The sequence below is a fragment of the Nerophis lumbriciformis genome, linkage group LG16 (assembly GCF_033978685.3).
Source record: "Nerophis lumbriciformis linkage group LG16, RoL_Nlum_v2.1, whole genome shotgun sequence".
Taxonomy (NCBI): Eukaryota; Metazoa; Chordata; class Actinopteri; order Syngnathiformes; family Syngnathidae; genus Nerophis; species Nerophis lumbriciformis.
The window spans coordinates 14,000,298-14,024,656 of NC_084563.2; the positions used below are offsets into that span (position 1 = coordinate 14,000,298).

The 24,359-nt window shown below is 38.1% G+C and overlaps 1 protein-coding gene and 2 long non-coding RNA genes across 3 annotated transcripts in view; 2 read left to right on the top strand and 1 right to left on the bottom strand.

Annotated features, from left to right (window-relative positions):
- Positions 1–1,254: 1,254 nt before the first annotated feature.
- LOC133617370 (uncharacterized) lies at positions 1,255–3,765 on the top strand. The gene is made up of 3 exons (XR_009816987.1): positions 1,255–2,052; positions 2,158–2,504; positions 3,076–3,765. It is a non-coding gene; the product is annotated as an uncharacterized lncRNA (long non-coding RNA).
- A 17,040-nt stretch (positions 3,766–20,805) lies between these two features.
- Positions 20,806–21,895, top strand: LOC133616919 (ADP-ribosylation factor-like protein 9). The gene is made up of 2 exons (XM_061976494.2): positions 20,806–21,144; positions 21,260–21,895. The coding sequence occupies exons 1-2, from the start codon at positions 20,893–20,895 to the stop codon at positions 21,431–21,433; spliced, it is 426 nt and encodes a 141-aa protein (XP_061832478.2). The 5' UTR covers positions 20,806–20,892; the 3' UTR covers positions 21,434–21,895.
- The window catches only part of LOC140679468 (uncharacterized), a 44,098-nt gene continuing 40,632 nt past the window's right edge, over positions 20,894–24,359 (bottom strand). The window contains exons 3-4 of the long non-coding RNA XR_012050888.1: positions 21,290–21,423; positions 20,894–21,220 (exon numbers count right to left, since the gene is read on the bottom strand). This is a non-coding gene — a long non-coding RNA (uncharacterized lncRNA). The remainder of the gene's footprint in view (positions 21,221–21,289; positions 21,424–24,359) is intronic.

Below are 24,359 nucleotides of genomic sequence, written 5' to 3' on the forward strand. Positions count from 1 at the left end.
CTTGATACTACACTACGATCAGTGTAGTGCACTACACTTGATACTACACTACGATCATAGTGTAGTACACTACACTACGATCATAATGTAGTACACTACACTTGATTTACACTACGATCATAGTGTATCAAGTGTAGTGTACAACACTATGATCGTAGTGTGTATCAAGTGTAGTGAACTACACTATGATCGTAGTGTGTATGTTCATACATACATACATACATACATACATACATATGTATGTTCATACATACATACATATGTATGTTCATACATACATACATACATACATACATACGTATGTTCATACATACATACATATGTATGTTCATACATACATACATACATACATACATACGTATGTATGTTCATACATACATATGTATGTTCATACATACATATGTATGTTCATACATACATACATACATACATACATACGTATGTTCATACATACATACATACATACATACATACATACATATGTATGTTCATACATACATACATACATACATACATACATATGTATGTTCATACATACATACATATGTATGTTCATACATACATACATATGTATGTTCATACATACATACATATGTATGTTCATACATACATACATACATATGTATGTTCATACATACATATGTTCATACATACATACATACATACATACATACATACATATGTATGTTCATACATACATATGTATGTTCATACATACATATGTATGTTCATACATACATACATACATACATACATACATATGTATGTTCATACATACATACATACATATGTATGTTCATACATACATACATACATACATATGTATGTTCATACATACATACATATGTATGTTCATACATACATACATATGTATGTTCATACATACATACATATGTATGTTCATACATACGTATGTTCATACATAAATACATACATACATACATACATTTGTATGTTCATACATGTGCATGTTCATACATATATATGTGTATATATACATATGTATGTATGTATGTTCATACAAATGTATGTATGTTCATACATACATATGTATGTATGTTCATACATACATACATACATACATATGTATGTATGTATGTTCATACATACATACATACATACATATGTATGTATGTTCATACAAATGTATGTTCATACATACATACATATGTATGTACATATGTATGTTCATACATACATATGTATGTACATATGTATGTTCATACATTTGTATGTACATTTGTATGTTCATACATTTGTATGTACATATGTATGTATGAACATACATATGTATGTATGAACATACATATGTATGTATGAACATACATAACCGGACTTATGTATGTATGTTCATACATACGTATGTATGTTCATGCATACATAAGTCCTGTTACGGGCCAAAGACCTCCATCTACAGGTACCATTCCGCAAACTTGCACCCCGGTTTGTAGGACCTTATACGGTGGAGGGCATCATCAACCCAGCATGTGTTAGTCTGTCTCTACCCCCCTCTGTGAAGCGACATCCGGTGGTCCATGTATCCCAGATTAAGCCTGTCTCCAGTTCTCCACTCTTTTCCCCTGACCCTACCCCTCCTAGAATTCTGGATAACGGTGACCCAGTTTGGACCGTCAAGGAGATCCTTGGGGTCCGTCGGCAAGGTAGGGGCCTGGTATTTTTGGTAGATTGGGAGGGTTATGGTCCAGAGGATAGATCCTGGGTGCCGGCTTTCTACCTTGCTGACCCCACCCTTCTGGAGGACTTCTATCAGGTCAACCCTGGAGCTCTCCGCCGCTCGTCGAGAGCCTCGCATAAGAGGGGGGGGCACTGTTACGGCGCTCGCGCAGTCTGCTTCTCCCTCCTCGGCAGGAGCTCCTCGAAGCTCCGCTGCAAGCACCGCAGGGCACGCCCCCGCACGCGCCACGCAGACCGCGGCCACGCGCCTCCACAGCCGGCGGAAATCATCAATCAACGCACCTGGTCTTGACGAGAAGCAGCAGCATAAAGGCTCACTCCACTGACTACTCCACGCTGGAACAAAGCCATGATTCAGTAAGCTTCACGTCTCTGGCTCCTCACCTGTGTCTCTCTCTTTTGCTCGCTTTGTCTCCCTCGTGCCTAGTCCTTATTTGTCCTTGTCATCTCCTGTTCCCACAGTACCTCCGTGTCTCCGCAGTGAGCCGTGCGCCTCACCTGCCCATCTTCCCCCTGGACTCTGACTGCCTTCCTCGACCCCCGCACTCGGATCTGGACTTCTGGACGCCTCTCTCCTGCCCCCACGGACCTCGCTCGGATCACCAACCTCTTTTGCTTCGCCCCTCTGGACTTCTTTGCTGTCACAACCAACACACACTCACAACAACCTCTTTTAACTTATATTTGGTTAACTTCTACACACAGCCCTGCATCCACACACATAGTAGCATACACACCCTACGTCAGGGGTGTCAAACTCAAATACAGAGCGGGCCAAAATTTTAAACTGAACAAAGCCGCGGGCCAAGGTTGTCCAAAAGTCAAGGGTAACCTCGGGGGTTAGCTCCTCCTGCTTGCCGAGGCTAAAGTTGGTAAGTGTACCATCAGTAATTCCTAGGCTGGGATGGGCGGGAATAGGAAGATAGATAATTAATCATTGTGAGTGTTGACCAATCAGCTCTCCTGGTCTGACTAATTGCAATTGAGATAAAATAAATGAAAGATGAAACAATTCTAATTGGATAATGAATAAACCAAATAGAATAAACATAATTATTAAAAAAATTAAAGCAAGTGGAATAATTTAGTGTGTGTGTTGATAATTAATTATTATAATTAATTAGTATTGATTATAATTTTGATAATGATCCAATTGCAATTTAGACCTTTTTATTAGTCTTATTTTTTTTATTGTATCAATTGCAGTTTTTTTTTAATTATCTCATATTACAATTAGACCAGGAGAGCTGATTGGTCAACACTAACAATGATTAATTACCGGTATCTATTTTCCTATTCCCGCCCATCCCAGCCTAGGAATTACTGATGGTACACTTACCAACTTTAGCCTCAAGCAAGCAGGAGGAGCTAACCCCCGAGGTTACCCTTGACTTTTGGACTGTAGACTATTTGTTATTATTATTACCCATACTTACCTTTTTAACTATAATTTAATTAACCAGCTACCACTTTACTTTACTCTGTGTGGGGGAGGTGATACACCCCCACATAATGTCCTTCCCCACCCTTGCTCACTTGTGCCTGGTAAGCCAATAAGACCTAGACTGTGATTGAACCCATGAACCCTTTGATTGGGAGCTAGCTGTTTTACCATTCAGCTATCTGTGGTCTTATCGTGACCATATTTCGGGCCCCAATGACATATATATTTGAGAACTGTCTCAGTAAACTTTCATTTAAAAGATTAATTGCTCTGAGTGGATATTTAGAGGTTTTAGAGTGACCTGACTGGGATTGAACCCGTTGATTGGAAGGTAGCTGCTTTAACCATTCAGCTATCCTTGGTGTTCTTGAAAGGAGATTTCCGTCCCCAATGACATATATAATTGAGAACCTTTAAACTATCATACAAAAGATTTATTTATTCGACTAGATCTTTACTAGTTTCAGAGTGATCTGACTGGGATTTGAACCCAGTCCCCTTTGATTGGGAGGTAGCTGCTTTAACCATTCAGCTATCCTTGGTATTCTTGAAGGGGGATTTCCGTCCCCAATGACATATGTAATTGAGAACCTGCCTCAGTAAACTATGATATTAAAGAGTAATTTCTCTGACTGGATCTTTCCTAGTTACCAAACGATCGGACTGGGATTTGAACCCAGTCCCATTTGATTGAGCGCTAGCTGCTTTGACCACTAAGCTATTCTTGGTCTTCTTGAAGATAGATTTCGGGCCCCAATTACATGTTTAATTGAGAACCTGTCTCACTAAATCACAATGATAGTGAAACAAAACACTATTTCCTGACTGGGATTTGAACCCAGTACCCCTTGCTTGGTGGCCAACAGTGTGAACCACTCAGCTATCCCAGGTCTTGCAGATCTAGATTCCAGGCCCTAATGACAAATATAATCGAGGACCCGTCTTAGTAAACTATGATGGAGGTGAACCAAAACTTTGGAGCTTTGTTAAGTTACTGATCAAGCAAATAGTCAACCATGACATTGCTGGTTTTACGGCTGTTGGGCAGCACACACACACACACACACACACACACAGTACTTACAAGCAGACACAGTGTGTAGACAGAAAAGGGAGAATGGATGCATTTTGGTGTAAAAAGTAAAGATAATGGTGAAGTTATAACACTGAAAGACCCTCAGGAAGAGCTGCTTTAAGACATGGCTAGCTAGCTTGCAGCTAACATCCATCCACAGTGTTTTAGCTACTGGACGGGAGCACTGTACTGTGGAAAAATGCAGATCAAAGATCCTTTCTGTGACAGGAGCAGTCTGCTGTTTTTAAATACATGTTACAAAACACAAATCAAAGATCTTGCTTGACGGGAGCACTAAAAAACTGGAAAAATGCAGTTCAAAGATCCTTTCTGTGACAGGAGCACTCTGCTGTATCAAAATACATGTTACAAAACACAAATCAAAGATCTTGCTTGATGGGAGCACTAAAAAACTGGAAAGATACAGTTCAAAGATCCTTTCTGTAAGAGGAGCACTCTGCTGTATTAAAATACATGTTACAAAACACAAATCAAAGATCTTGCTTGACGGGAGCACTAAAAAACTGGAAAAATGCAGTTCAAAGATCCTTTCTGTGACAGGAGCACTCTGCTGTATCAAAATACATGTTACAAAACACAAATCAAAGATCTTGCTTGATGGGAGCACTAAAAAACTGGAAAGATACAGTTCAAAGATCCTTTCTGTAAGAGGAGCACTCTGCTGTATTAAAATACATGTTACAAAACACAAATCAAAGATCTTGCTTGACGGGAGCACTAAAAAACTGTGGAAAATGCAGTTCAAAGATCCTTCATGTGAGAGGAGCACTCTGCTGTATCAAAATACATGTTACAAAACACAAATCAAAGATCTTGCTTGACGGGAGCACTAAAACACTGTGGAAAAATGCAGTTCAAAGATCCTTTCTGTGAGAGGAGCACTCTGCTGTATTAAAATACATGTTACAAAACACAAATCAAAGATCTTGCTTGACGGGAGCACTAAAACACTGGAAAATGCAGTTCAAAGATCCTTCATGTGAGAGGAGCACTCTGCTGTATCAAAATACATGTTACAAAACACAAATCAAAGATCTTGCTTGACGGGAGCACTAAAACACTGTGGAAAAATGCAGTTCAAAGATCCTTTCTGTGAGAGGAGCACCCTGCTGTATTAAAATACATGTTACAAAACACAAATCAAAGATCTTGCTTGACGGGAGCACTAAAACACTGTGGAAAAATGCAGTTCAAAGATCATTTATGTGAGAGGAGCACTCTGCTTTATCAAAATACATGTTACAAAACACAAAATAAAAAGATCTTGCTTGACGGGAGCACTAAAAAACTGTGGAAAAATGCAGTTCAAAGATCCTTTATGTGAGAGGAGCACTCTGCTGTATCAAAATACATGTTACAAAACACAAATCAAAGATCTTGCTTGACGGGAGCACTAAAAAACCGTGGAAATTGCAGTTCAAAAATCCTTTCTGTGACAGGAGCACTCTGCTGTATTAAAATACATGTTACAAAACACTAATCAAAGATCTTGATTGGAGCTCCTGGTCTGACTAATTGCAATTGAGATAATACAAAAAAGAAAAAATGCAATTGAGATAATGAAAAAATTTAAATAATTGGATAATAAAAAATATGATTAATTAATTAATACTAATTATCAATACAATTATCTTTTAATTAAATCATTCCACCATTTTTTCCCCCAATTTAGTTTCTTCTATTTGGTTTATTCATTATCCAATTAGAATTGTTTCATCTTTAATTTATTTTATTATCTCTAATTGCAATTAGTCAGACCAGGAGAGCTGATTGGTCAACACTCACAATGATTAATTATCTATCTTCCTATTCCCGCCCATCCCAGCCTAGGAATTACTGATGGTACACTTACCAACTTTAGCCTCAAGCAAGCAGGAGGAGCTAACCCCCGAGGTTACCCTTGACTTTTGGACTATAGACTATTTGTTATTATTATTACCCAGAATTACCTTTTTAACCATAAGTTAATTAACCAGCTACCACTTAACTTTACTCTGTGTGGGGGAGGTGATACACCCCCACATAATGCGACTCCCCACCCTTGCTTACTTACGCTTGGCAAGCCGATCGACCTGACTGGGATTAAACCCAGAACCTTTTGATTGGGAGCTAGCTGTTTTACCATTCAGCTATCCTTGGTATTTTCATTACTGGATTTCGGGCCCCAATGACATATATAATTGAGAACTGTCTCAATAAACTTTCATTTAAAAGATTAATTACTCTGAGTGGATATTTAGTAGTTGTAGAGTGACCTGACTGGGATTGAACCCAGAACCCTTTGATTGGGAGCTAGCTGTTTAACCACTCAGCTATCCTTGGTCTTATTGATCCCAGATTTCGGGCCCCAATGAAATATTTAATTGAGAACCTTTAAACTATCATACAAAAGATTAATTCCTCTGATGAGATCTTTACTAGTTTTAGCATGGCCTGACTGGGATTTGAACCGAGTCCCCTTTGATTGGGAGCAAGCTGCTTTAACCACTAAGCTATCCTTGGTATTCTTGAATAGAGATTTCCGTCTCCAATGACATATTTAATAGAGAACCTGTCTCAGTAAACTATGATATAAAAGAGTAATTTCTCTGACTGGATCTTTCCTGGTTACCAAACAATCTGACTGGGATTTGAACCCAGTCCCATTTGACTGGGCGCTAGCTGCTTTGACCACTAAGCTGTCCTTGGTCTTCTTGAAGCTAGATTTCGGGCCCCAATGACATGTTTAATTGAGAACCTGTCTCAGTAAATCACAATGATAGTGAAACAAAACACTGACTCCCTACTGGGATTTGAACCCAGTACCCCTTGCTTGGAGGGCAACAGTGTTAACCACTCAGCTATCCCAGGTCCTGCAAAACTAGATTCCAGGCCTCAATGACAAATATAATCGAGGACCCGTCTTAGTAAACTACGATGGAGGTGAACCAAAACTTTGGAGCTTTGTTAAGTTACTGACCAAGCAAATAGTCAATCATGACATTGCTGGTTTTACTGCTGTTGGGCAACACACACACAGAGTACTTACAAGCAGACACAGTGTGATAAACATAAAGGTGAAGTTATAACACTAAAACACCCTCAGAAAGAGGTGCTTTAAGACATGGCTAGCTAGCTCGCAGCTAACATCCATCCACAGTGTTTTAGCTACTTCTAAATCACTAATCCTGACCTCCATGGCGACAAATAAACTAAGTTTCTTACAAGTAGCATTATCACTGGAGGACGAGTAATAGCTAAACATGCTTCACTACACACCGTAGGAGGATACAATATCTCACCGCCGTCACAATGTAAACAAATGGCATGGGTGGATCTACACCTGACATCCACTGTAATGATACCAAGTACAAGAGCATATCTAGTCGATACTACTATGATCACAACGATATTTTTTATCGTCACAAAATCTTTTTTCCTTTTTTTTAAATGTATATTATGTTAATAAAGTCAGGAAATATGTCCCTGGACACATGAGGACTTTGAATATGACCAATGTATGATCCTGTAACTACTTGGTATCAGATCGATACCTAAATGTGTGGTATCATCCAAAACGAATGTAAAGTATCAAAGAAGAGAAGAATAAGTGATTATTACATTTGAACAAAAGTGTAGATAGAAAATGTTGAAACAGAAAATAAACAGATTTTAACAGCAAATGAACAAGTAGATTAATAATACATTTTTACAGTTTGTCCCTCATAATGTGCACAAAATAATTGGTTAGATAAATGACACAATATGTTACTGCATATGTCAGCAGACTAATTAGGAGTCTTTGTTTGTTTACTTACTACTAAAAGACAAGTTGTCTAGTATATTCACTATTTTATTTAAGGACTAAATTACAATAATAAACACGTTTCATGAACACTAAGATGTTTTGTTCAAATAAAGCTAATAATGCCATTTTTTTGTGGTACCCCTTTTTTTTTAGAAAAGTATCAAAATACATTTTGGTAGCGGTACTGTTACGTAAGATGTCGTAAGGGGGGGGCCATTATGAAAAATTAAAAAAAAAAAAGGATTTGCTTCAGCAGCACAATTCTTGTGCTGTAGTTGTAGGAGATGTCTCAATACGTCATCAGGAGTCCTAACAAAACCTGAAAATGGAAGAAAATGCATATTTTACAAAAAAAAAATGTTTGCTAAAATGTCATAAGGGGGGAGACCCTTACAAAAAATTCAAATAAATTGACTTGCTTCAGCAGTACAATTCTGGTACTGTAGTTGTAGGAGATGTCTCAAAATGTCATGAGGAGTCCCAACAAAACCTGAAAATGGAAGATAATGCATATTTTACTGAAATTTTTTTTTTTGCAAAAATGTCGTAAGCGGGGACCCTTACAAAAAAATTCAAAAAAACGGACTCGCTTCAGCAGCACAATTCTTGTGCTGTAGTTGTAGGAGATGTCTCAAAACGTCACCAGGAGTCCCAACAAAACCTGAAAATGGAAAAAAAAATCATATTTTACGAAAAAATAATTTTCAATAATTTACAAAAAATTCAAAAAAACGTACTTGCTTCAGCAGCACAATTCTTGTGCTGTAGTTGTCGGAGATGTCTCAAAACGTCATCAGGAGTTCCAACAAAACCTAAAAAAGGAAGAAAATTCATAATTTACGAAAAAATAATTTTGCTAAAATGTCGTAAATTTAAAAAAAAGGAATTGCTTCAACAGCACAATTCTGGTGCTGTAGTTGTAGGAAATGTCTCAAAACGTCATCAGGAGTCCCAACAAAACCTGAAAATGGAAGAAAATACATATTTTACAAAAAAAATATTTTGCTAAAACGTCATCAGGAGTCCCAACAAAACCTGAAAATGAAAGAAAATGCATATTTTACGAAAACATTTTTTTGCTAAAATGTCATAAGGGGGGACCCTCACAAAAAACTCAAAAAAACGGACTTGCTTCAGCAGCACAATTCTGGTGCTGTAGTTGTAGGAGATGTCTCAAAACGTCATCAGGAGTCCCAACAAAACCTGAAAATGGAAGAAAATGCATATTTTACGAAAAAATAATTTTGCTAAAATGTCGTAAGGGGGGACCCTTACAAAAAATTCAAAAAAACGGACTTGCTTTAGCAGCCTAATTCTGGTGCTGCAGTAGTAGGAAATGTCTCAAAACGTCATCAGGAGTCCCAACAAAACCTGAAAATGGAAAAAAAAAAATCAAATTTTACGAAAAAATAACTTTGCTAAAATGTCGTAAGGGGGGACCTTTACAAAAAATTCAAAAAAACGGACTTGCTTCAGCAGCACAATTCTGGTGCTGTAGTTGTAGGAAATGTCTCAAAACCTCATCAGGAGTCCCAACAAAACCTGAAAATGGAAGAAAATGCATATTTTACGAAAAAATAATTTTGATAAAATGTCGTAACGGGGGACCCTTACAAAAAGTTAAAAAAAACGTACTTGCTTCAGCAGCACAATTCTTGTGCTGTAGTTGTCGGAGATGTCTCAAAACGTCATCAAGAGTCCCAACAAAACCTAAAAATGGAAGAAAATTCATATTTTACGAAAAAATAATTTTGCTAAAATGTCGTAAGGGGCGACCCTAAAAAAAGTTTAAAAAAACAGACTTGCTTCAGCAGCACAATTCTGGTGCTGTAGTTGTAGGAGATGTCTCAAAACGTCATCAGGAGTCCCAACAAAACCTGAAAATGGAAAAAAGTTCATATTTTACGAAAAAATAATGTTGCTAAAATGTCGTAAGGGGGGACCCTTACAAAAAAATTCAAAAAAACGTACTTGCTTCAGCAGCACAATTCTTGTGCTGTAGTTGTCGGAAATGTCTCAAAACGTCATCAGGAGTTCCAACAAAACCTAAAAAAGGAAGAAAATTCATAATTTACGAAAAAATAATTTTGCTAAAATGTCGTAAATTTAAAAAAAAGGAATTGCTTCAACAGCACAATTCTGGTGCTGTAGTTGTAGGAAATGTCTCAAAACATCATCAGGAGTCCCAAAAAAACCTAAAAAAGGAAGAAAATGGATATTTTACGAAAAAATAATTTTGCTATAATGTCGTAAGGGGCGACCCTTACAAAAAGTTCAAAAAAACAGACTTGCTTCAGCAGCACAATTCTGGTGCTGTAGTTGTAGGAGATGTCTCAAAATGTCATCAGGAGTCCCAACAAAACCTGAAAATGGAAAAAAGTTCATATTTTACGAAAAAATTATTTTGCTAAAATGTCGTAAGGGGGGACCCTTACAAAAAATTTTAAAAAACGGACCTGCATTAGCAGCACAATTCTGGTGCTGTAGTTGTAGTAGATGTCTCAAAACGTCATCAGGAGTCCCGACACAACCTGAAAATGGAAGAAAAAAAAGGTTTTACGAAAAGAAAAATTTGCTAAAATGTCGTAAGGGGGGGACCCTTACAAAAAATTCAAAAAAACGGACTTGCATTAGCAGCACAATTCTGGTGCTGTAGTTGTATAAAATGTCTCAAAACGTCATCAGGAGTCCCGACACAACCTGAAAATGGAAGAAAATGCATATTTTACGTGAACATTTTTTTTGCTAAAAAGTCGTAAGAGAGGACCCTTACGAAAAATTCAAAAAAACGAACTAGCTTCAGCAGCACATTTCTGGTGCTGTAGTTGCATAAAATGTCTGAAAACGTCAGCAGGAGTCCCGACACAACCTAAAAATGGAAGAAAATGCATATTTTACATAAAAAATTGTTTGCTAAAATGTCATAAGGAGGCACTGTTACTAAAAATTCAAAAAAACGGACTAGCTTCAGCAGCACATTTCTGGTGCTGTAGTTCTATAAAATGTCTCAAAACGTCATCAGGAGTCCCGACACAACCTGAAAATGGAAGAAAAAAAAGGTTTTACGTAAAAAAATGTTTGCTAAAATGTCGTAAGGGGAGAGAGACCCTTACGAAAAATTTAAAAAAACATTTTTTGCTAAAATGTCGTAAGGGGGGACCCTTACTAAAAATTCAAAAAAACGGACTAGCTTCAGCAGCACATTTCTGGTGCTGTAGTTGTATAAAATGTCTCAAAACGTCATCAAGAGTCTCGACACAACCTAAAAATGGAAGAAAATGCATATTTTAAGAAAAATTGTTTTGCTAAAAAGTCGTAAGGGGGGACCCTTACGAAAAATTAAAAAAAACGGACTTGCTTCAGCAGCACATTTCTGGTACTGTAGTTGTATAAAATGTCTCAAAACGTCATCAGGAGTCCCAACAACCTGAAAATGGAAGAAAAAAAAGGTTTTACGGGAAAAAAAAGTTGCTAAAATGTCGTAAGGGGGGGGGACCCTTACGAAAAATTCAAAAAAACGGACGAGCTCCAGCAGCACATTTCTGGTGCTGTAGTTGTATAAAATGTCGTAAGGGGGGACCTTTACGAAAAATTAAAAAAAAACAGACTAGCTTCAGCAGCATATTTCTGGTGCTGGAGTTGTATAAAATGTCTCAAAATTTCATCAGGAGTCCAGACACAACCTGAAAATGGAGAACAAAAAGGTTTTACGGAAAAAACATTTTACTAAAATGTCGTAAGGGGGGACCCTTACGAAAAATTTAAAAAAACGGACTTGCTTCAGCAGCACATTTCTGGTACTGTAGTTGTATAAAATGTCTCAAAACGTCATCAGGAGTCCCGACACAACCTAAAAATGGAAGAAAATGCATATTTTACATGAGAAAATGTTTTGCTAAAAAGTCGTAACAATTCAAAAAAACGGACGAGCATCAGCAGCAAATTTCTGGTGCTGTAGTTGTATAAAATGTCTCAAAACGTCATCAGGAGTCCCGACACAACCTGAAAATGGAAGAAAAATAAGGTTTTACAGAATAATAATTTTGCTAAAATGTCGTAAGGGGGGACCCTTACGAAAAATTCAAAAAAACTGACTAGCTTCAGCAGCACATTTCTGGTGCTGTAGTTGTATAAAATGTCTCAAAACGTCATCAGGAGTCCCGACAACCTAAAAAAATGAAGAAAATGCATATTTTACAGAAAAAAAAATTTGCTCAAATGTCGTAAGGGGGGACCCTTACGAAAAATTCAAAACAACGGACGAGCTTCAGCAGCAAATTTCTGGTGCTGTAGTTGTATAAAATGTCTCAAAACGTCATCAGGAGTCCCGACAAAACCTAAAAATGGAAGAAAATGCATATTTTACAGAAAAAAAAATGTGCTCAAATGTCGTAAGGGAGGACCCTTACGAAAAATTCAAAAAGACGGACTAGCTTTAGCAACACATTTCTGGTGCTATGGTTGTATAAAATGTCTCAAAACGTCATCAGGAGTCCTGACACAACCTAAAAATGGAAGAAAATGCATATTTTACAGAAAAAAAAATTTGCTCAAATGTCAAAGGGCCTTACGAAAAATTCAAAAAAACGGACTAGCTTTAGCAGCACATTTCTGGTGCTGTAGTAGTATAAAATGTCTCAAAACGTCATCAAGTGTCCCGACACAACCTGAAAATGGAAGAAAGTTCATATTTTACAGAAAAATTTTTTTGCGCAAATGTCGTAAGGGGGGGACCCTTACAAGAAAATTAAAAAAAACGGACTTGCTTCAGCAGCACAATTCTGGTGCTGTAGTTGTATAAAATGTCTCAAAACGTCGTCGGGATTCCCGACACAACCTGAAAACGGAAGAAAATGCATATTTTACGGAAGAAATGTTTTGCTAAAATGTCGTAAGGGGGGACCCTTACAAAAAATTAAAAAAAACTGACCTGCATTAGCAGCACAATTCTGGTGCTGTAGTTGTAGTAGATGTCTCAAAACGTCATCAGGAGTCCCGACACAACCTGAAAATGGAAGAAAAAAAAGGTTTTACGAAAAAAAAAATTTGCTAAAATGTCGTAAGGGGGGACCCTTACAAAAAATTCAAAAAAATGGACTTGCATTAGCAGCACAATTCTGGTGCTGTAGTTGTATAAAATGTCTCAAAACGTCATCAGGAGTCCCGACACAACCTGAAAATGGAAGAAAATGCATATTTAACGGAAACATTTTTTTGCTAAAATGTTGTAAGGGGGGACCCTTACAAAAAATTTAAAAAAACAGACTTGCTTCAGCAGCACAATTCTGGTACTGTAGTTGTAGTAGATGTCTCAAAACGTCACCAGGAGTCCCCACACAACCTGAAAATGGAAGAAAAAAAAAGATTTTACGAAAAAAAAAAAATTTGCTAAAATGTCATAAGGGGGATCCTTACAAAAAATTCAAAACAACGGACTTGCATTAGCAGCACAATTATGGTGCTGTAGTTGTATAAAATGTCTCAAAACGTCATCAGGAGTCCCGACACAACCTGAAAATGGAAGAAAAAAAAGGTTTTACGAAAAACAAATTTTGCTAAAATGTCGTAAGGGGGGACCCTTACAAAAAATTCAAAAAAATGGACTTGCATTAGCAGCACAATTCTGGTGATGTAGTTGTATAAAATGTCTCAAAACGTCATCAGGAGTCCCGACACAACCTGAAAATGGAAGAAAATGCATATTTAACGGAAACATTTTTTTGCTAAAATGTTGTAAGGGGGGACCCTTACAAAAAATTTAAAAAAACAGACTTGCTTCAGCAGCACAATTCTGGTACTGTAGTTGTAGTAGATGTCTCAAAACGTCACCAGGAGTCCCCACACAACCTGAAAATGGAAGAAAAAAAAAGATTTTACGAAAAAAAAAAATTTTGCTAAAATGTCATAAGGGGGATCCTTACAAAAAATTCAAAACAACGGACTTGCATTAGCAGCACAATTCTGGTGCTGTAGTTGTATAAAATGTCTCAAAACGTCATCAGGAGTCCCGACACAACCTGAAAATGGAAGAAAATGCATATTTTACGGAAAAATGTTTTGCAAAAATGTCGTAAGGAGTGACCATTACAAAAAATTCAAAAAAACGGACTTTCTTCAGCAGCACAATTCTGGTGCTGTAGTTTTAGGAGATGTCTCAAAACGTCATCAGGAGTCCTGACACAACCTGAAAATGGAAGAAAATGCACGTTTGGGGATGCTGCTTGTGGTGACTGGCATTTCTTTCTGTGTGAAGACAACAGGAAGAGGTAGGAAATGATTGTTGTCCAGTGCAGACACTTCTAACCCAGCTACCATGTAAGTTGGGACAGACTTTTCCTGATTCATGGTCCTTAGTAGGATATGGGTATTTACTCCCTTTATGTTTAACTGGGACATAAGCTGTTCAGAACAGAAGCTACATAGCTCTGCTCCTGCACTGCTTAAATTTCTAGAGGGCTTTTCTACCTCTTTCGATACCTTGTCTTTCCTGTCATAATGTAAGACACTTGGGTGACATTTTTTACACAGCCTACATGTGTGACGACTTGGACAAACAGAACTCATGTGCCCTGTTGAAAGACAGGCAAAGCATATGCCCTGACTCTTTAGGAAACTAAGCTTGTCTCTGTGCTTCTTCTTCATGAACAGTCTACACAACTCTAGTGGGTGTTTGTTTTTACAAAGTGGACAAATAGGCTCTGACTCAGACTCTGGCTTGGACTCCATTGGGCTTATAGTAATACTTGTGGCAAAACTACTACCAGCTGGCTTTTGAGTTTTGCGGCTTTACAGAGGGTCTAGCGTTAGCCTTTCCTATGCTGGCTGACTGCTCCTGTACCCTTAGCTCTCCAAAGACTGGATGGGCTGCCACACGAGCTTGCTTTTCTATAAAGCTAACCAGGTCTAAAACCCTCACCCTGCAGTTGTGCTCTTCCTGCTGCTCATATGCTTTGTTGCGCCATTTCTCCTTCAGCTTGAAGGGCAACTTAAACGCAATGTTTCTCATATTGGCCACTGTGTCCAGTTCGTCCATGTACTCCGTCTCCTCCATGGCATTACAGCAGCTCCTGAGGAACATGACGTACTCCTGCAAGGATTTGGAATCCTCTGCCCTAATTTGAGGCCAGGTCTGGACCTTATCTAGGTAAGCACAGGCAATTTTAAAGTCATGACCAAAGTTCTCTTTTAACAACCTTTTGGCTTTCTGGTAGCCTCTATCTGGTGACATATATTCACAACTTTTGACTAGCTTTTGAGCATGGCCTTTTGTGTACTGGATGAGAAACTGCAACCTGTCCCTGTCATGGTCAGTTTTACTTTCGACCATGTGTTCAAAGGAATGGATGAATGACTTGTACTCCAAGGTTTGCCCATCAAAGAGGGGAACACTTCCTTGTGGGAGAGTGGACAGAAGCTGCTGTTTCACAAGAATCTTAGTCAGTTCATTTTGGGCTTCCAGAATTTTGATTAGCTGATTGTTCTGTGTTGAGCTGGGGATGGCTTGTTGAGGTTGGAACTGGAAACTGGCAGGCACAGCTTGGTGAACGGGGGGGGCCTGCTGAGGATAGAGACCGGCAGGCTGACCTGGGGCCTGCAGAGGTACAACTGGGACCTGCTGCAGTTGAGTTGGGGCCTGCTGAGGTTGGGGTTGGAGTTGGAGGCTGGCATGCTGAATTGGGGCCTGTTGAGGTTGGAAGCTGGCAGGTGGAACTTGGGGTATAGATGCATCGAACAGAGTAGTGGGGATCTGCATCTGAACTCCTTCCTTGGGCCTAACCACTGGGCCTCCCACAGGTGAACCACACCCTGATGGATCAAATGCTACCCCTGTAACCACTGTTCTCTGATCTGCACCATGCACCACTAAACCTTCTACTTCCCTCAAGTAGTTAATTTTAGCATTAGCCACCTCTATTTCTGTTTTCAACTCCAAAGCCTCTCTTTTTTTCCTGCACATTAACTCTTTTTCCCTGCACATTAACTCCTGCTCCAAGATATTATGTTTTTCCTGCAACCCTGCTGCCCTGGCTGTCAAAGCAGCCTTCTCCACCTCCGCTCTAATCCGCAATGATGAAGAGGAATTATTGGACGACCGTCCTGAACTGGAGGACTTGACTGATGCCTCCCTGCTTGACACTATGCCTGGGTGACCAGTTAGTTCATGCCTATATAGGCTGTCCGCCTCTTCTAAATTGTCCTTAAAGTGACCAGTTAATAAATCACTGTCTTTAAATATAGCAATGTCCTCAGGTGGAGGAGCACAGGTGTGGGTTGAGGGGTTTTCAAGATCTGATATCCATCGGGACACCTCAGCTTCAAAGGCATCTATAAGACCAATTGTAGGCTGATACCATGTTTGGTCATCATCCCTTCGCTCGTCTGGCTCTAAACCTTCAGAATATGATCTGTGCAGAGATTTAAACTCCATTAGGAATTCATTAAACTTGCTCATATTTATTTTCACTTCTTTTAAAGCCTCTGCATCCACCATCAAATTGCGCGCAATGTTCATTCGCCTTGTTATGTGTGACATTTTGCCTATTCTGGCGGCGCGCACACGAGAAGCCTCCTGCGCAATTGTCGTCATTTCCTCTCCTGCGGCTGAATTATTAGCTGACATTTTCCTCTTTTAATCAACAAAAATCCTTCACTTGGTGCATCAAAAAACGTTTACACTTCCAAGCGAATATAAAAGTTTTCAATAACAGTCTTTATCATTTTTGGGAATTAAATGTCCGTTCACCGGCCGTCGGGCGCGCGCGCGCAAGCCCGTCACCAAATGTTTGTAATGCAACCTTTAAAAATCATTACGCGGTGATAGCGGTCCCGAAAATAAACTTTTCTTGCATGATAATGTCCAGAAAAACTCACTTTATATTACTATAGAGTCCTTTTAACGAATGAGTTTGATGGTTTATCACAAACCTTAATGAAAGAAGTCCTTTGTTCTCCTGCACCATGCATGCACTTTGGCCTTGCTTCCTGTTTGGTGCGCAATCCTGTCGGCTGTACTTCCACAGCGCGTCTTTGACAACTTGAAGTGGCATAAAACACTGAAAGTGATTGTTCCTATAACCCCTTTGTTTCAAATGTTTGTTCCACTTGTGGTGCGGGCATCTTGTCTGACTCACACCATATACACAGCCTTCCTTGTCACGAATTCTTCCTTTTCCCGCTATCCATCCACTAATTCCAACGGATCCAGCAGCGCAATTGAAGATTGTTTTATTTACAAAAATCAAGGAACAGAATACTCGGGAAACAAAATGAATGAGCCGAGGTCTACAGACAGGTGAGGTCAAAGACGGTATGCTGGTGCCCGACTGCCAATCACGCGCCCAGCACGCTCCTGCCCCTTATAGGCCTGCGTGGGAACTTTTCACCGCCTGCAAAGGGTGCACACTGACATACACACATCAATCACTCAAAAATAATAAAATATACATAGATTCAAGTATGGCTCTCTATTTGGCTCCTCCAGGGACACTTACAAAAAATTCAAAAAAACGGACTTGCTTCAGCAGCACAATTCTGGTGCTGTAGTTGTATAAAATGTCTCAAAACGTCATCAAGAGTCCCGACACAACCTGAAAATGGAAGAAAATGCATATTTTACGGAAAAAAATGTTTGCTAAAATGTCGTAAGGAAGGACCCTTACAAAAAATTCAAAATAACGGACCTGCATTAGCAGCACAATTCTGGTGCTGTAGTTGTATAAAATGTCTCAAAACGTCATCAGGAGTCCCGACACAACCTGAAAATGGAAGAAAATGCATATTTTACGGAAACATTTTTTTGCTAAAAAATTCAAAAAAACAGACTTGCTTCAGCAGCACAATTCTGGTGCTGTAGTTGTAGTAGATATCTCAAAACGTCATCAGGAGTCCCGACACAACCTGAAAATGGAAGAAAATGCATATTTTACGGAAAAAAAATGTTGCTAAATTTTTTTATTTTGATAAATGTCTAATGTTAATGTCAATGAGGGATTTTTAATCACTGCTATGTTGAAATTGTAACTAATATTGATACTGTTGTTGATAATATTCATTTTTGTTTCACTACTTTTGGATTGTTCTGTGTCGTCTTTGTGTCTCCTCTCAATTGCTCTGTTTATTGCAGTTCTGAGTGTCGCTGGGTCGGGTTTGGTTTTGGAATTGGATTGTATTGTTATGGTATTGCTATGTATTGTTTTGTTGGATCGATTAATTAAAAAAATAAAAAATGAAATTAAATAAATAAATAATTTAAAAAAATAATTTAAAAAAAAATCGCACAACGTGAGAATCGCGATTCGAATTTGAATAAATTTTTTCCCACACCCCTAATATATATACACATACATATATATATATATATATATATATATATATATATATATATATATATATATATATATATATATACACACACAAACACACACACACACACACACACACACACACACACATGCATACACACATTATATATTATAGTTGAATTTTGATAATTTAATTATAATTAATATTTTAGTACATGTATACATATAAAAATGTACATTTATACATATATATACATTTAACAATCGAAATGACAATATAAAAATAACAGAAAATAAATACATTAAATATTTACTCTATACAAACTACGCCAGAAAATTAAAATGTTTAAGTGTTTTTAATTGATTGATACAATTGATTAATCGTTGCAAATAAAAAAATTAAGAGAAGTAGTTTAGATTTTGTCATCATTACATTTCAAAATTGTTAAACTTGAACTAAATGCAGACAAAATGTTCCCAAAAGAAATATATGACATTAAATTAAATATGTGACATGGAATTAAGTATATGACATGAAGTTAAATAAATCACATGAAATAAATATGACAAATTAAATATATGACATAAAATTTAATATATGACCTAAAGTCTGACTTTATTAGTGCAGTTAAAGAATCTTCCACTAGATAGCAGCAGGTAGCCTTGTTACTCATACAATAGAATGATGAGTGCAGTTAAACAATTTTCCACCAGATGGCAGCAAGTAGCTAAGAGCCTTGTTCGTCACACAGTAGAATCCATCCATCCATCCATTTCTACCGCGGTCGCTCATTTTAGCAAAAAGTTTTTTTCGTAAAATATGAATTTTCTTCCATTTTCGGGTTTTGTCAGGGCTCCTGGTGACGTTTTGAGACATCTCCTATAACTACAGCACCAGAACTGTGCTACTGAAGCAAGTCCGTTTTTTTTAAATTTTTTGTAAAGGTGTAAGGGTCACCCTTTACGACATTTTAGCAAAAAGTTTTTTTTATAAAATATGCATTTTCTTCCATTTTCGAGTTTTGTCGGGACTCCTGGTGACGTTTTGAGACATCTCCTACAACTACAGCACCAATATTGTGCTGCTAAAGCAAGTCAGTTTTTTTGAATTTTTTGTAAGGGTGTAAGGATCACCCTTTACGACATTTTAGCAAAAAGTTTTTTTCGTAAAATACAAATTTTCTTCCATTTTCGGGTTTTGTCGGGACTCCTGGTGACGTTTTGAGACATCTCCTACAACTACAGCACCAGAATTGTGCTGCTGAAGCAAGTCTGTTTTTTGGAAACATTTTTTGCAAAAAAAAGTTTTCCCAAAAAAAGCATTTTCTGCTGATTTCAGGTTTTGTCGGGACTCCTGATGATGTTTTGAGACATCTCCTACAACTAAATCACCAGTATTGTGCTGCTGATGCAAGTCCGTTTTTTTGAATTTTTTGTAAGGGTCTCCCCTTACGATATTTTAGCGAAAAAAAGTTTTCCAAAAAAGTGAATTTTCTGCCATTTTTGGGTTTTGTCGCGACTCCTGATGACGTTTTGAGACATCTCCTACAACTACAGCACCAGAATTGTGCTGCTGAAACAAATCCGTTTTTTTGAATTTTTTGTAAAGGTTACGACATTTTAGCGAAAAAAAGTTTTCCAAAAATATACATTTTCTGCCATTTTTGGGTTTTATTGGGACTCTTGATGACGTTTTGAGACGTCTCCTACAACTACAGCACCAGTATTGTGTTGCTGAAGCAAGTCGTTTAAAAAAAAAAATTTTTAGCGAAAAAAAGTTTTCCCAAAAAAGGCATTTTCTACCATTTTCGGGTTTTGTCGGGACTCCTGATGACGTTTTGAGACATCTCCTACATCTACAGCACCAGAATTGTGCTGCTGAAGCAAGTCCGTTTTTTAAAATGTTTTGTAAGGGTCCCCCCTTACGACATTTTAGCAAAAAAATGTTTTCGTAAAATATGCATTTTCTTCCATTTTCGGGTTGTCGGGACTCCGGATGACATTTTGAGACATCTCCTACAACTACAGCACCAGTATTGTGCTGCTGAAGCAAGTCCGTTATTCAGTACACTATCTCATCTCCTACACTCAACTATTGTAAAAGTTAATAATTACACTAATAATGACTTTAACCATAGAGGAAAGGTTTTTTGTCACATATTTTGAGTTTACTAACCTCTGAACACCAGGGGACCCAGGATTGATCCCTGGGGTACTCCTACTGAGCTCTGTAGGAGGTGCTGGGATTCTTGTAGTGGTTTCTGTTCTGTAATGGGATTTGAAGCATTTCAGTGAACCAAATGACAACATGGAAGTTCCTAATGATTTGTAACCTAAGTCTATATCAGGGTACACAATCAAAAACTGCATCCGTGTCTTTGTGCAGCAGCCCAGGCCAGTCAAGTCAGAGGGCACCCAGGTCCTGGTCCTGGGTTTAGATGGAGCGGGCAAGTCCAGCCTGCTGTACTGCTTGGCCATCGGAAGCCTGGATGTGGATTTGGAGCCCACACAGGGCTTCAACGCTGTGTGCATCAACAGGGAAGACCTGCAGGTGGACTTCCTGGAGAGTATGTCACAGCCATGCAGTACCTCTGAGTCCCCCTGGGGGGCGCATTTAGTCAGTCTTCTTTTCTTTTGTCTGTCAGTTGGCGGGGGGGCGGAGTTAAGACCTCACTGGCACAGGTACATGTCTAAGGCTCTGTTGCTGGTTTTTGTGGTGGACTTGTCCGCCCCGCACCTCTTCGCCGTCGCCAAGACGCTGCTACATGACCTCCTGACCCCTGACCCTAGCCTGCCGCTGATGGTGCTGGCCAACAAGCAGGTGAGGATGACAGGAAACACTCCAACAGGTGGCGCTCCAACCCCCGACTGTAAAGAAGCTTGAAGAAAGCCACTTCCTGGAAAAGAGCCCCAGTAAAGTTTGTCTTACCTTCCAGGACCTTCCGGGCGCTTGCGGCATCACCGACCTTCACGACGCCTTGGAGCTTTCCCACGTGGGAGACCGCAAGATGTTCCTCATTGGCACGTGCGTGAAGAAAGGGGAGGCGGAGCTTAGCTCCGGCGTCCGGGACGCTCGAGAGCTCATCATCCAGTTGGTCGGCTGCAAGTAAAAGTCACAAATTCTTTTTAGTTTTATTTTCTCAACAAAGCTGGAGTTTGTTATCCATCCAAATCTTCATTGGACCTTTTCACAACTTTGACAAATACATGAATGATGTCATATTAATATACGTTTTTATTTTTCTACCAAAACCTTTCAACACAAGCAAATATTTTTTACTTTCCTAAAAGTCTTTAAACTACATGACTTCATTCTGACATGTTTACTATTGTTCTCTACTACTAATACTCATTCCAACCGCTAGGAGTCGCCAAAGTGCTAGGCAACACGCAGGGAAGAAAGCACACAAAACTTATCGAATGTATTTTTACACCACTTTTCAATATTTCTTGACAAATAAAGGGCGATATATTTTTAGTCTTGTCACATGTTTACTTAGAAATATTCAAATAGTTCTCCCCATGTATACTTTCTTTGTACTTTGTGTGGAGTGTGTACTATTACTGCAAATGTTAACACTTTGATATTTTGGAAATGTTGAATAAAAATGTTAACAAATCATTTTAGTGGCTGATTATTTTTGATTATAATCATTAATTTGGCAATTATTTTTTTCAGGTTCTACTGCGAAAGTCATGTGACCAGATGTGTTGAAACTATCCCATGAATTGATTAACGTGGACCCCGACTTAAACAAGTTGAAAAACTTATTGGGGTGTTACCATTTAGTGGTCAATTGTACGGAATATGTACTGTACTGTGCAATCTACTAATAAAAGTTTCAATCAATCAATCAAAGGACTCACTTCACAATAGCAACCACAGGAAATAAGCCCGACATCTGCTGGATTTCCTGTAGTTGCTAGAACAGTGATTCTCAAACAGTGGCTCTACCTAGTGGTACACTAAATAATTACTTGATTAAAGTACAGTGTTTTATTTTCCTTTCTTCACACACAGTGTTACTGTTCAAAACAGTGTGTAATGTAACCGTGTCTAAAAATATTCAACTTGCCTTGTTTTTAATAAGGCCTACTATGCGTCTGTATTTCAATGATGCTCATTGTGGTGGTACTTGGTGAAAAAAGTTGGACAAAAGCCCCCAGTTAAAATATTAAATCACATAAAATATTAACCGATGATTCAAATATTCCTATTGTGCATGCAACATGTTCATTTTAGCCCCGTTTTTTGTCAAATGTAGATTTACTGTGAATGTCGTCCGAGCCCCTTCCGCTCTGTCACTGATAAGAATATGATGGCTGGAAATGTGACATTGAGTGTTAATTATGTGTTATTTTGGACCGTAAAACATGTTGAAACATTTGTTTTAGCAGACAAAATAATGACATCAACTTGTTGTGGATTTAGGTTAGCCAAACAGCCACCAAAACAAGAATCTTTGCACTTTTACAGCAGAGGCAAGGAGGTTTCATTGTAACCGTTTGTTTGCTTCCTCGCCACGACACTCACAGGTGTTTCCTGGTTGCCATGGAAACACAAGTACCAGCCAGTTTACTCGACCTTGACAGCAGCCACAAACGCTGTAATATGCAAAATGTCCGTTTGTTCATTGAAAATCTTTATGTTGGATAAAGAAGATGAATAATATATGACAATAAGTTCTTGTATGTATGATAAGGAGTGTAAATAAAGTGGTAGTAAATAAGTTTCTCTAATTTGAATGTCTTGTATTTTGTGTTCTTTCTTTGTTTGAATCACTTCAATCACATTTTTCATTAAGACTAGGTCGTTAGACTAGGCTAATTGTTAGGCTGAACTAAGATGAACTAGACTATGCTAATTGTTGGGCTAAACTAAGTTAAACTAAGATATGCTAATGTTAGGGTCAACTATGATAAGATAGACTTAGCTAATTTTTAGGTTAAACTAACATAAAATAGACTAGGCTAATTGTTAGGCTAATCTTAGATAAGATAGGCTAGGCTAATTGTTAGGCTCAGCTAAAATAAACTAGGCTGGGCTAATCTAAAATAAACTGGACTGGGTTAATTGTTAGGCTCAACTAAAAACAACTAGGCTATGCTAATTATTAGGTTGGTGTAAAATAAACTAGGCTATGTTAATTGCTAAAATAATCTAAGATAAACTAGGCTATGCTAATTGTTAGGCTAATCTAAAATACAGGCTAATTGTTAGGCCGAACTAAGTTAACAAGGGCTATGGTATTTGTTCAGCTAAACTAAGATAAATTAGGATATGATTATTGTTAGGATAAATTAAGATGAACTACACTAGGCTAATTGTTAGTCTTAACTTAGTTAAACTAGGCTATGCTAATGTTAGGCTCAACTAAGATAAAATAGGCTAATTGTTAGGCTAAAGTAAGATAAACTAGGCTATGCTAATTGGTAGGCTCAACTAAGATAGGCTAAACAAAGATAGACTTGGCAAACTAGGCTATGCTACTTGTTGGGCTAAACTAAGTTAAACTAGGCTCTGCTAATGTTAGGATAATCTAAGGTAAACTAGGCTGTGCTCATCGTTAGGCTCAACTAAGATGTACTAGGCTAGGCCAATCGTTAGGCTCAACTAAGATAAAATAGACTACGCTAATTGTTAGGCTAAACTAAGAAAAACTAGGCTAGGCTAATTGTTAGGCTAATCTAAAATAAACTAGGCTATGTTAATTTTTAGGCTCAACTGAGATAGGCTAAATTAAGGGAGACAAGGCTAATTGTTAGGCTGAACTAAGTTAACAAGGGCTATGCTAATTGTTCAGCGAAACTAAGATAAATTAGGCTTTGCTAATTGTTGGGATAAATGAAGATGAACTACGCTAGGCTAACTGTTAGTCTAAACTAAGTTAAACTAGGCTATACTAATGTTAGGCTCAACTAAGATAAACTAGGCTAGGCTGATTGTTAGGCTAAACTAAAATGAACTAGGCTATGCTGATTCTAGGCTAAACTAAAATAAACTAGATAAACTAAAATAAACTAAGCTATGTTAAT